The 14419-nt window shown below is 44.8% G+C and overlaps 1 protein-coding gene across 1 annotated transcript in view; it reads right to left on the reverse strand.

Annotated features, from left to right (window-relative positions):
- The window catches only part of LOC106650926 (acetylcholinesterase-like), a 104074-nt gene extending 91574 nt beyond the window's left edge, over positions 1-12500 (reverse strand). The window contains exon 1 of the mRNA XM_014369204.2: positions 10533-12500. Coding sequence (XP_014224690.1) covers positions 10533-11748 — 1216 coding nt within the window. The 5' untranslated portion in view covers positions 11749-12500. The remainder of the gene's footprint in view (positions 1-10532) is intronic.
- Between the last annotated feature and the right edge of the window lie 1919 nt (positions 12501-14419).

The raw sequence follows: 14419 nt of genomic DNA on the forward strand, positions 1-14419 counted from the left end.
TGCTCGCGCGCCCTCCGACTGAGTTTTGTCAATGTTACCGTCAGGCTCAACCGATATAGATTCTCAAGTTTTTAATTAACGTAAAACGTTGAAAATAATTTTTTGAAATGTATGTATTTGACCTCTCAATATTTGAAAAGCTTTTAGTGAAAAAAAACTAGAAAAAGTCGGATTCGTATGAACGCGTGCGCATCAAAAGTTTTGCCGAAAAAACTATAAGTAGAACAAAGTTGCTGAAGCAAACCAGTTCGTATCTCTTTTTTTGTGGAAAGTTTTTTCCTTTCAAAAGAGACAACGATGAAAAAGAGCTGTCAGTGTAAGATACGATGTCGCGAAGGCTGAAAAGATCGAACGCCCACTCGATGCGTCGTGGAAAATGTGTGACGTAAAAGGAAGATTTTTAGAAAGCAATATAGTAATTGTGAAAATTGACGAGAGAAAATAGGCGAAAAAGAGGACATGGTCAGAGACGCACAGGAACACAACTTGGTACGTTTACTCATCGTACAGCCAAGATAAGAAAAAAGGTAAAATTAAATTAGATCAAAGTAGGAAAACAGATGAAAACACACAAAGAGGGACATTTTGAACTTAACTGTACGTTAAAATGCGCGGCAAAGAGTTCAATCAGTGTGAAATAGAAAAGAAAAGTAAAAAAAGTATAAGCGGCGAAAAAAATTGAGTGCGAGGAAGAAACGGGAGGAGAGAGAGACTAAAGGTTGAATAGTACGCGAGGCTGGCTGTCAAATGCAGGTCTCGGTGACCTAGTAGCACCTGCAGAGCCTTTGATGCGATCTTGAATACGACAATGATAACGAAGCCAGTACCCATTACCCCGCTGAAATGCTTTTTGACGATTCCTTTTCTCTCTTTCTCTCTTTCTTTTTTTTTCTTCGCAATTGTTTCTCTTTCGTTTTGCAACGACGATGAGTAATTGGACCAAAAATGATAGCTTAATTTTTCAATTGTCCGAACTATATTGCACTTAAAATTTTTCGTCTCGTTCGAAGTACAAAGCAATTTGTTAATCATAAAAATTGCCGCTGCAATTGATGGAATAACAACTCAAGAAAATTGAATTGACGTCGAAAATTAATACATACATTCTAGTTACGCAAAGTACTGGCACGAAATCTCTATATTACTCACAGTGCGATGCACTCGCTATATTTCTTGCTAAGTCTAAAATATACCGACAGCTATAATATGGGTATTAAGATTCGCATGCATATGCAATTTACTCGCTCGTATAAAAATGCGGCGATAAGCCGCGCGCTCGTTTTGTTGCGAGCATACGGGAAGGGTATATCAGCAGCAGCAGCAGCAGTAGCGATGAAAAAGTATTTGATAAATGCCCGTTGTATAACAGGTGATATAGAAACGCGCGTGTGAAGGGTCAAAGGCTTTTATGTTCTTGCACTCCGGGCGCGAGGTATATCCTTCGGCGTTTTCAATCCAAGCCGTTAAACTTATTCAAGCCCATTACACTTGGAGCCGGTCCCGAGTTTGAAAAAGTTGAAATTACTTTTGTAAATCAACAAAGATTTTTTCCTTCAAAAGCTCCATATCTTTATTCTCGTCTCGTGTACATAGCACGAGAAGTGCACTATTCCACACTGTGTGCGTGTACGTGTGTATAAGTCTTAAAAAATACACGACTTCATTACAACTCGATGTAAACTTATCCACCTGCATGCGCCCTATGATCGTTCAACTTTTGCTACTCTTGCAACTGTGTGCGCAAGTGATTGTGTGTGAGCTCGACAAACTCCTCGAGCTCGCTTCGAGTACGAGGAAACATAGATAACACGAAAAACATCTTTTAAGAAAATTTTTTTCCTCTCTTTCGTTACAATAATCTCGAAACGTCAATGATGACGACGACGACGACGACGCTATACGCTGCGCTCATGCATACTTCAATACGTGTAAATGTATCGACGCGTAGAAGCACTCAGGCAAACGCACCTATATATCTTTCCCTCGGTATTAAAAAAAAGGTCGCGCAAGCTCGGTTGTACTGTTTATATACATCTATCACCCTGCACTATACGGTACGTCTTATACGCGTATGTATAGTTTTTTTTTCTTAAAAGAAAGGGCGGTGTTGTGTTGGCGCGCACATATACGAGTCGATATCGTATTATTGCCACCTCGCATAAACTTTTCCACTGCGCATTTTTTCTTTCTCTTTCGTCAACTTGCACACGTTGTGTGCAGCAACACGTTTATTACATAAGAAATACAATCGTATAACGTAGCTGTCTCTCTGTATTTCTATTTTGCTTCACTTTGAATGACTCGGCTATAGCACTCTGGACTCCTATTAAGATGCCCGCGCTAGTTTCACGTAGTAGTACACTTGTGGGTACAATGAAAAGATGCACTGGCCAACCGTATACGAGCTAAAGCACACGGTGAAATATCGACGATTTCTGCGAGTGATGTGTGCCGACTGTCGCATTCACATAGTATGTTCAATTTTTCACTCGCAGTTTAGAACGGTCGTCAAAAATTCATTACGCCACGTGTTTCGTTTAAACTATTTAGAAAATTTTACGTTCTCTATAATGAAAAAAAAGACTGTAACGAGGCCTTACTGGTAAATTCCCTTTTAATTAAAATCGTAAGTATACGTATCAAGGTGTGTGAGAGCATTATTTACCTCTCTCTTTCTCTCTCTCTCTCTCTCTCTCTCTCTCTCTGTTTCACGGAGAAAACGAAAGAGAAAGCTTTTGGCAAGCTAAAGCTGTTCGTGCGCAGTATATACACATCAAAGCATCAACAAGGGTATGAAATTTTTCATTCGTTCTTTAGTTCATTTTTCATACGTTTCGTTTTTTCGTTTCTTGCTTTTTTTTGCCTTTATTTGTCATAAATAAGTGGTAGCCTGCCTTAGAATACATAAACGCACATACAAGGCTTTATGGCCATACGAGATCGAGTGGTGTATAATTCAAAGAGACAGTGGGCCAGGATTTTTTTGCTTATTCCTCTGTAACCTACACAACCACTAGCTCTCGTCTCTTTGTATAATGTGTAAGTGCAGCACGTATGGGGTACACGTTTGCGACACGAACACACACAAACGCACACACACACACATACGTACTTGGGGGCGCACGTGGAACTTTGTAGCCGTGGCGACCGACAGCTAACCAAATTACTGCAGCCTTTTAATTTAATTGTGCCGCTGCTGAATACGTATAGCTACTTTGTAGTTAACTATTCTTTTTAGTTTGGCGCGTGTTCGTTTTTTTTCATTGGTCACGTCGAGGGCGTGTTCTTTGACGCCGGCAGGAGCTTAACAATCGATCGTGATCTTTTTTTGACTCTGCTCACCTGGCAGTTGGGTACTACGGGCTTATCGATCGGCAGAAGTTGACTTTATTAGCGAAAATAAACGTTGCTACTTTGGCGTATACAATTTTCATAATGGAAGGATTGAATATGGAATTTATTGTTAACACAACGCGAGAGCGTTGTAATTATGCAATGTCAAGTGCAAGCTCACAATTTTCGTGAAACTGTATAATTGCGAGGGCTTTTATTTGCTCTCACGATAAATCAATTTTAATAACAAATCGTGGCTCGGAATAAATATCGACATCAAAAATTCAACTCCCTCGGTATTGATTTCAAGTAATCGATTCCGTAATCAAAATGCAAATCTTGGTAAACATTTTCCCCTTCTGTATTTTCAAGTGAACACTCGAATTTAACTCGCTTTATCGAATCAAGTTGGAATTTTTTACATAAAGCTGACTAAATAAGTTTCTCTAAGGCTTTGAATATGCTAATTACTCTTATATATTGCGGCAGTAGCGTGAGTGCGCAACAGACACGTGCATGTGTGTGCAGCAACTCTTCAAAAGCTCCGCATGTCGCAGGTGCTTATACCGCTGAAAGCTCCATTCTGAGGGGGGGGGGGGGGGGNGGGGTCTTGCATCCGTCACGCGCACCCACCGGCCTATGTGTAACGGGCGTTTTCTCTGAAAAATTGAATTCACCCAGCTCGAGCCGTCGTAATTCATTAAACGTGTTACATATTTTTTTGCCGGCTCCGACCGTGAACTTTTTCACTAAGACGAGATGAGTATTTTACGCTATGTACAATATGCATAATCGATCGTTATTGTAATTTAATATCGTTGTATTATGTATCGCAATAGCCACGTGAATGCGCGCGCCAACATACAAACTCATTAAAGCGGCCGTGGCACACAGCATCAGCAGATCGTCGGAGCTAGCGAGTGCCTGTTACCCATAGTTTCTGCCGATGCCGCACGCTGATCGAGCTTCATATTATAATTACTACGAGATATATAATATTCACGTTTATTGCCTTGAAGCGTCAGCAATTATGTGTTTATTATTATGTGTGTAGCACGGTATACATGCTGCACGCTGAAAATGATCCCGTAGCCGCACGAAATACTGACTAATGATCCAGCGGTGTCTGGCTGCATCAACTCATTTCCTGATCTCTCGTGCATTATGTATAAAAAAAATGAGTCGAACGAACCGATCGCCCAAAGTTGCGTGTATGCGATACACATCGACAAAAGAAGATTTTAATGAAAAATAATTTACGACAATATATCGCGCCACCACGTTCTCGTGTGCGCGTTTCAAGTTGCGTTAATGAGTATTGCGTGACGCGTATTGAGTATCGCATGTATTAAATATTTCATTTTTTTCTCTCTTTCTCTCGTTGCTCAAACATTGCCAGGGTGAAATATCATACGGCATAAAGAATAGTATTTTTATCGTATTTTCAATCAGCCGCTACTTCGGTCAAATTATAAAAACAAGCTCTCCGAACGCAAAGGTTTCATTAATTGACCGTCTCGTTCATTAGCTCGTCAAATATTATACGAGTAGTCATTTGCTCTTCTTTTTCTCTCTGCTATTACAAGTTTTAATTGCCGAATCGAGTTTTCACGCTCCGAACGCTGAAATCAATGACATATACATGCATCGCGAATGAAAGAGAGAAACACAGAAAAAGAAGGAGAAACGATGGTCAATAAAACCGTCGCTTCAATTGCCATCGCGAAAAGATCATATTATATTCATCGTTGACGTTCGATAAACGTCGGGGAGAAAAACTTTGTCCTCGCCTGCGTTTCCGAAGATACTTCAGGCTCCATTATCTATCGACGACGATCTATTAGCTCACTTACCCTCGAGCGAAATACGTGAAAATTAGAGTTTGGAACTCGTCAGATAGTACGTGGGTGTGCGTTTTTTTGTGCCACTCTCCTATATAGGTACAGCTTTTATCGACTCAATTTTTTTTTCCTCCATTTTTATAGCATCAGCCCAATTGCTCGAAGAATATGGACATTTCTCCAAGTTTCTTGAAATCACATTCTTGAGAGACAAAAGTTCAGGTCAACAACTCGATCTTAAACTTAAACCCACATCAGACACACGCTTGCGCTTATAACTCTCGCCTTCTCTCTCTGTTTGCTCGTGCACGATGTATATTGACGCTCATCCTTGAGAGGGCATCGAACACAAGTTTCGTTACCTATAACGTACATATACCCACCCACCCCTTCGCGCGTGTACAGTAGTCGTGTGAAAGGAAAACCGAGGAAGGCCATGCACAGTGTGTATAGTCAATTTCGTGAACGTGTTTCTTTTTACGATCATCTGTTATCGAACTTTTGCCTCTCGCGCGTACAAACTCGTGTCCGATAGCACGGCTCAAGCTCGCTCGCAAGCTCCGGTGCATTTGCGCGCTGCGGAGATAAAAGAAGCTAAAAAAAAGCAGGAAGCCGCGCGCCGGTGCAGCAGCTCTGATTACATTTGCCCCCCAAAGTGCGCCATTGATTTTTGTTTAAACGCCCAACCAGCCGCGCGCTCGCGTATTTTTCCAGCTGAGTTTACGCGCTTAGATGTAACGCACCCGAATAAATACACAAAAACATTCGATACGCTTTTAGCTCGTTGGCTTTATTTTTCTAATGTGAGATCAGAGAGGCAAAGAGGTCAAAAATAACACTGCGTGCCTAGCTTTGGTACGCTGGACACAATAATAGTCGAACGTGCGGCTAATATAAGCTGCGAGCGCTATACGGGGGAGTAAACTTGTATATGTTAAAAATTAACGTCGGACGCGCTTAAGCAGATTATAGCCATCTCATAGACATAATACGTCTAATTTTGTAATCCATGCATCCGACCAAGCAATTACGAAAGTCAATTATAAGTTGTGCAGTACTCGTGGGAGCTGGAAATTAGAATTTCCATTATAATGACAAATATTCAAACTTATAATACGCAAGCTAGCCGTGAACCATGATAGTTGTGTATTATGACGCAGTAATATGATTCTGTCTCTCTGTATATGTGTAATATATTCATAGGGTATATATGACATTTTGTTCCAAAAAAATTTTTTCTCTCTGAAATTCCAACGCTTGTGTAGATAAGTGAAAAAGTTTTTCTATCGTGATTCATCGTATTCAAATAAAAGAAACTATAGAGAGAAAGAGAGGGAGACAGAGAGAGAAAGAAAGATAGCTCGTACGTTAAATCCGAATTATACGAAAAATACATTCAATTCTTTTCAGTTTTCCGCTCGTATGCCTACACGGCGCTTACAACTTACCGACGCAGCGTTATCGGACTGTATATCGGGAGCGGGAGAGAGCTTTTTCGTATACGGCCGGGATAGATCCTTGGATTGGATAAAGAAAATGCAAAAAAAAAAAAAACAACAGAAAACTTGCAGTGTATCGGAAGATAGGCATTTGAGCGGGCATGTGTATGTGTATGTCCGCGTGTATAAACTGGACGAAAACGTTTATTCCGCCAGCTATGCAGAATTCGAGCGGGCGTGAGATGGAAAGCAACACGAGCGCCAGAGTGAAATAGGATAAAATGAAGAGAAGAAAAAAAAAAAGAAGTGGAAAAGAAGAAGGGCCATAAAGAAGTTGGACACATGGAGAGTAGAAACAAGTAGGAGGTGGCTCTCTCTCTCTCTTTTTACATACATAGCAGTGCAGAGTCGGTGAAAAAGAACAAAACGCCGCGCGCCACCCGAGCAAAGTAGCAGAGCAGTACGTAGAAGCGCAGCAGTACTTGAAATCTCCGAGGAGTAAAATGGAATACGGACTCGTTGAATTTCTACACCACGCTATGTAAATTCAATGCCAAGTGCGCATTCGTGCCAGAATAGACCAAAAGAATGTGTGTCTTTGTGTGTGTCTGTGTCGAAATATCGACAGAAGTTGCGACCAAAACAATCCCTCAGCAGCACATAGATAAAATAAATGTATATACACGCTCACACATACGTGCGGCATATATAAGGATAGATGTTACTGGCGCGCTCGCTCAACTGTTACGGGCGCGCGTACACACACACCCACATACCCACCAACCCCCCAAACATGCACAAAATATATGTACGAACACACACTCGCGCCCGCGCGTGATATGTGCACGAGAAAAATAACAGATTCTCACCTTACTCTTCGTGTTTCGCTGCTATATATTTACTACTACTGGCACACGACTATACACTCACCTCGCTCGCGTTGAGATTTTCGATAATCCGATATGCAATTTTCATGAACATCGAATTTTAAAGCTATGACGTCAAGTCCTTTATTCTACGCTACGAGCGCGAGCTTGCGCGGTCGCTCGACCAACTTGCTCGTGATGTCTGGGTTGTATAAAAAGGCATCAGAATTACGCAAATTATAACGAACATCCGAATGCGACGTCTAGCTTGTGAAGAAGAATTTCGCATTATATTTCGTGTGTCAAGAAAAATAAATAGTCTCGTTCCGCGAGCTTTTCTGAAAGCTCGGCCAGCAGCGATCTACAGGTCGAGGATAAGTCAAGACACGCGTATCCCAGAGAGTTTTGACTCGACACATCGATTCCGTGCGCCCTCTAATTAAATATCCCCAAAGGGCGTGGACGCGCGTCTGACATTGGTACTGCTCGTTTACACAGGCGGTAAGCCGTGTATCGCTATTCGTCGAGTAGCGGTGCGAGATATATTAGCGTAATCCCAGGCGCTTGCGCTACCTATATTACATATACGCGCGTAACACACAGCGACGACGTAGTACAGATCTTCGTGTGCGGGCGCACGTTACGTATTATCTATACATAATATTGTACATTATATTACACGCGAAGCAGTACGTCAGGCTTGGATTCCAACTTTGCCATCGCCAGCCAGCCAGCCAGTACCGTGGCCGTTATACATCCACGACGCAATTTACATAGGATAATCGTATACGACTGAGAGTCACAGCGCTCGAGCTATATACGTATACACACATTCGGATATGCGGACAAGGGCATGGCTATATACACTCGATGCCTCGGTGTAGAGGCGGTCTGTATATACGCGATAGGTGACGTATATCTAGAGACACGCTGAACACGACGACGACGTGAATATTACAGCAACTTTTGTAATGTACGATGTAACTATATACGATGGAGCTTTATAATGTTGTACGACGTTGTGCAGCTTTTTAAGAGGGGTGCATGAGATTAAACACGTCGATGCATTGGATTTTCGAACGAGAATACTTCAAATTCCAAAAGCTCTATATTTATTTATTTTATTTATTTATTTTTGCAATCTTCACTTCACGCGCCCGAACTAACTGAATTTTTCGTGTGTAAACTTGCCAATGTCCACAGTAATGGATTTCGCGCTCGATCAAGTTGCTTTTCACGCGGCACATGTCTAACACGAGACGCGCGTGCGAATGCATTGTTGCCGCGGCTTATAACACAAAAGCGCAAGATGCGCGCTCGCACAGACTTTTTTGTTTGTCCACGCAGTTCATATTCTCCGACGATCGTTTGTTCTCGCGCTGCAGAAAACAATTGCCATATTAAATGGGGCCAGCGATTTTGCGTAATGAAAAAGAGAGGCGTCAGTGAGAGAGAGAGTACCAATACAGAGATTACTCCCATTTAATTATTGCGCTATGAAAACTCGCGCGATACATTCAATCGATTGGAAATAAAAACAAACTGCGCGTTAAAATGGAATAAAACAATAATTAGTTTTACCTTGTTGTGATCAACTCGTTAAGAGGATATACAAATGAACGTCGCGCTTTTTTATTTATCGATCTCGCTTGTACCCGAGTTGTTCCATGCTTTATGCTGCCTTTTTTCTTCCTTTTTAATAGGTCACTACGTTATGAATTAATTCACAGAGGGAACAAAAAAACTCGGAAAGATAATGAAACTCGAGTACGGAAAATTTTGTTTTACAATAGACCACAGCTACGATCCCTTAGGCATGAAAATGTCACAATTCTGGGCTTTATTTATTTCTGAAAACTGCGCGTACTGTATGCAGTCCTTAACTCGGGGACTTTGAATCGTCTTTTTTTGTCGTTTTGATACAATAATCTTTGCAAAAAAATGTTGAATCCGAATATGGAACAACGTGGGTAATTTACCGTAAGTAGATAAGAGGCCAAACTTGCCCAATAAATCAGATTTGTCACTGCGGTATACAAACTTTACATACCGAATCGAAGTGGACCTGTACAGATATAATTCACGTGTATCTGTAAAGCCCATTTTTTTAGACGCATAAAAAGCTACGTACGATATTCACTCGTATTATACATTTTTTAAAATAAAAGTTTAATCAATCATTGAATTTATTATTATTTTTAAAATGTTTCATTACGCGTGTGCAGCGAAAAAAGATATCGATATGTATAAGATAACTTTTATGTGAGAAACATAATAATCATCTTGTCAATTTGCAAAAGTTTTCTCGTTACACTTGAAGGGAATACTTCGGCGTCCCGAGAGAGACACACCTTCTTGAAAGTGATATAGAAAGCGAGAGGGTAGGGAGCAGAAAAAAAGCACCTGAACTATATCCGTGAATCAACGTGGCTTGTGAGCATGAAAAAAAAAAAAAAAAGAAAAAGATGAATATACACACTTTCACAATTACGCCATCAATTACAGCTCTCGCGGATCGTTAAGGCTTGCAACCCACAAGAGCACACTCGTGCAAACATGCACTGCACGTATAATATAGCGCTCACGAGGGCTCGCACGAGAAAAGTCGAGCGCACCATGTGTGTGCAACCTTTTCAAGTAGATTCACTGCACACACAGACCGAGTTGAGCACGCGCGCGCCGGGTGCTATGAATATTGCAAAATAAAACGTAAATAAAAAGAAGAGCGCGAGAGACTCGGTGATGAAGAGCGCAAGAACGCGCGAGGAAAAAAAACGTACGAAATACGTCGTCTACGCAGTCCGATTGAGCAGTCGCTCCCACAAGGTGGACCCTTCGCGCAGCTCGACAATCCCAATTTTCCGAGCGCCACTGCTCGTGTATACGCCGACCTTGGCAAGGTCAAGCGGAGAAAGTGAGCCGCGACGCATTAAAACACGCGCTCGCTTGTAAATTGCGCAGCAGATTTGTCACTCGCGCTCTAGCTCGTGCACGATCACAATTAAAGGGCGACAATGAGATTATGCTGTAGAAAAAGAACTGCTTTGCTTTACCTTCGTTCTCGTTGTTGCCGATAATGACCTCAGTCTTGTCGAACTCGGCCTCGCGGGCCATTTCCACGGGGTCGCGAGGCAGAAAGATGCCGTCGATCGTCGGCGCCGACGGGAAGCCCAGTATGCCCCCGTAGCTGTTCCACTGCTGCACCGATATGGTCTTGGGCTCGATGTTGCGCATGCAGGCCATGACCTTGGCGGGATTGTCCTCGAGCATGGTGGCGTTGCAGCCGCAGTCCTCTACGAGGACGCGGCCCACCTCGTTGGCTCGCTCGCCGGTCATGTAGGACCAGGGCGCGTTCAGGGTGCCGCTCTGCAGGATGCCGCGCTTGATCAGGCCCTTGGTCACGGGCGACATGAGGTGCAGCGACACGGAGCCGCCCCCGGCCGACTCGCCGAACATGGTGATGAGCTCGGGGTCGCCGCCCAGCACCCGGGCGTTGTCCTTGAGCCACTTGAGGGCCATGGCCTGGTCCCACAAGCCCATGTTGCCCGGTGCGTCGTCGTCGTCGCTCGGGTCGAAGTACTGCGCGAGATAGAGGAAGCCGAAGGCCCCGACGCGGTACTGCATCGAGGCGATGATGCAGTCGCAGCGCGCGGCCATGAGGTCGGCGTCGTACACGTCGAGGGTCGCCGTGCCGGTCATGTAGCCGCCCCCGTAGACCCAGACGAGGATGGGAACGCCTCGGCGCTCCTCCTCCGGGTTGGCGCCGTTCTTGTGGCGCAGCCTGATGCGCCTCGGCACCCAGATGTTCATGTAGAGGCAGTCCTCGCTCACGTTGGTGTTGGGATTCCACATCTCCTCGCCCTCGAAGCCCGGGAAGTAGTCGTAGCGCTCCTGAATGCAGCTGTTGGGCATTCGGGTGGCGTTGAGCACGCCGCGCCACGGCTCGAGGGGCTCGGGCTTGCGGAAGCGCAGCTTGCCCACGGGCGGCTTGGCGAACGGCACCCCCAGATAGGTGTGCACCTCGCGGTCCAGGATGCTCTTGGCGCTGCCGCGCATCGGGCCCGACATGGTCTCGACGTAGGTCGGGTCGTCGAGGTACTCGTCGTCGATGCCGCCGCGAGCCGATCTGCCGCCGTAGCCATAGTGCAGCTCGTCGCGCTTGCTGTTGCTGTTGGCCTTGGACTTGCCGAGCGGATTGGACAAGGTCGCCAGTGGCAGCAACAGGAGCAGCAGCGACAGAAGCTGCGTGAGCGTGTTCAACCGGCCCATGGTGTCTGGCTCAACAAGTCTACGCTGCTACGATTTTCTCGAACTGTACGATCGAGCTTGCGGAGCCGATCGCTACGATCAGCTAATGCCAAGTGCAATAATCGTTACGGATGGTCTCGCGCCTGGAAAATTGTGTCGTCGTCGCTGCTGCTGCTGCTGTTACCAGCAGTGCTGCTGGCATTCGTTCTGGAGGCTTTTGGCTGCCCGACTATTACTGGCCAGTGTGTACGTTCAAGTTCAATGTCTAAGCGACGGCGCGCTCCACGGGCGCGCGAACTTCTGCGCGGACATCCGGCGCACACTCGCGAGAACCGCACCTCTCGATCACCGAAATCGATCGCGACCGAGCACGCTACTGCTGTTCTTGCTGATGATGAGCTGATTTCTTGCTAGATCGTCGGTTCGAACTTTCGAGTACGAACGCGCACGAGTCTCCCCGACTCCGATCGATTTCCAAAAACTTTTCCCCCTTTGCCTTTCCTTCGATTATTTTATCCTAAACACGCACTTTGATTAAACAACGACACAATTCTTTCCTTCGTTTATCGCGATCGAACTGCACCGACTATCCTAATGATAATCCGACACTGTACGTAGGGTACACGTATGCACGTATATACCGCGTGTATATGCTACTACGCGAGGACAATCGCTGCGAATCGCAATGTATATAATGCGCACACGACGATCTAGACGTATAGCAAGAGAGAACTAACTGGGCGAGCGCGGAGAGGCCACACCAGCGTGCCGCGGTTGCACGGGGTCGACTGATCGTCGTTATAGTGGCTCTCGCAGCTTTTGCTCGCTTAGGCGGACGCAAGCGCGCGCGCGCGCCTTTCAACCTGCTGCTGCTGCTGCTGCTGCTGCTACTGCATGTATATACGTATCTGTATGCTATATAGCACTGCTAGATCGTGCACAGCTCCGACTCTTCGCCGTACGGCGCCCGCGCGGCAACCCGCCCTGCTGCCAGCCTGCCTGCCTGCCTGCCTCATGCCTGCTGCATCTACACACGCCGCTATATAACATACATACGTACTACGTATGCACTGTATGTGGAATAGGCACTTATATATATGTGCTTGAATGTGGCTACTGCCTATGGGTGTGTTTACGTGTTCCTGTGAGTACAGAGCGAATCCTAGACGATAACTGTGCTACTGTATATCTACCTTCGAGCATTCGCGTGACGAGCTTTTACCTGGATCTACGCGCGCTCGAAGAGTTTGTACGCCATGCCACACACATGCAACACATACACATGACACATGCACACACACACACACACACTCTTTGGGATATGAGCTTGCGGTACACTTATTATTAAAACACGTCTGGTGCGATGCACTGCAAGCTCAGGGGCGATTTTATTTCGAGTGCTGCTACAGGATACGTGTCTGGTGTGATCAGGCGCGAGGGTTTAATTTAATATTTAATTCCAATGGCGTGTACAACACGACCCGTGAGTTTATAAGCTCGTAAATTGGTGAAAATATATTGTTTTATATTATTATCATTATTATTATTATAACACGTCGAAGCAGCAAATAAATCAAGTATCAAGTGTGCGTCATTATGCCCAAGTCGTTTGCGGCTGAATCTCGGGCATTAAAATGTATGCGATACATCGACCGGCTAACGCAATTCGTGTGTACGTGTTTGTATATAAAATAATCATCGCTCTCAATCATCCGGAGCGAAAAATGATACGATATTTCTCTCTCTCTCTTTCGTTCTCTCGTGCGATCGTGTCTCGGCATCAGAGAAAGAGCCAAACAGAAGCAGCAGCAGAGCTATTACGCGAGCGCTCGTGTGTGTGATATACTATACGTACAAGTGATACGCCGCGCTAAACGATTCGTCGTATCCGCCTTTTTAATACACACAGACACATACTCATCCGACGGCGTGTATGTACATTTAACCATCGCGACGGCTCAAAAGATATAACATTGCGTCTTGAAATTTCTGATCGTGACCTCGTGCGTGTGAGAAACTATTGCGGTTAGTCGTCGTCGTCATGCAGCATGTGTGTCTGTGTATCTGTGTATGTGACGCTGCGTCGCACAGTGTATGTATGTTCCAATGGCCCGTAACGAGTGATGCCTGCCACTCTGATGATGATGGCACATGCATAAACGACGATGATCGCCCGGCGCGTTGCTGCTGCTATACGTACACTGTACGCTGTACAGCGCGTATAAACGGCTGACGCGCGTATCATCTTTTGCGGCGTATTATATAGGGAGACGACGAGCGACGACGCAAACAAAGAGAACGAATATATATTGTGCACGCGCAAAATTCGTATCTAACGAACCTCTTCCGCTGCTGATGCATAAATGTATATGATGTAGAAATTAGGCGAAAATTTGATATGCGGGCCTCTGGGTGTGAAACTTTGAGATATTCGTTCGATGCTTGCGCTATCGAACGAATAGGCTGTGACACAGCGGATTGTATCGAAAGTACATTGTAATACAGGAGTCCCTCATTATACGCGGGGGTTACGTTCCTCAAAAGTACCGCGTATAACAAAACCGCGGATAATAAGACCTTACTCTTATGGGAAAGAGAGGGTTACGTTCCTCAACCTCGAGAAAGCACAGTTTATATGTGGCCGATTCTCTGTGAAATCGAATGGCCAAAAAATTTTTTTTTCTGCAAATAT

Source organism: Trichogramma pretiosum, unplaced genomic scaffold (assembly GCF_000599845.2).
Source record: "Trichogramma pretiosum strain Unisexual culture from Peru unplaced genomic scaffold, Tpre_2.0 scaffold19, whole genome shotgun sequence".
NCBI lineage: Eukaryota > Metazoa > Arthropoda > Insecta > Hymenoptera > Trichogrammatidae > Trichogramma > Trichogramma pretiosum.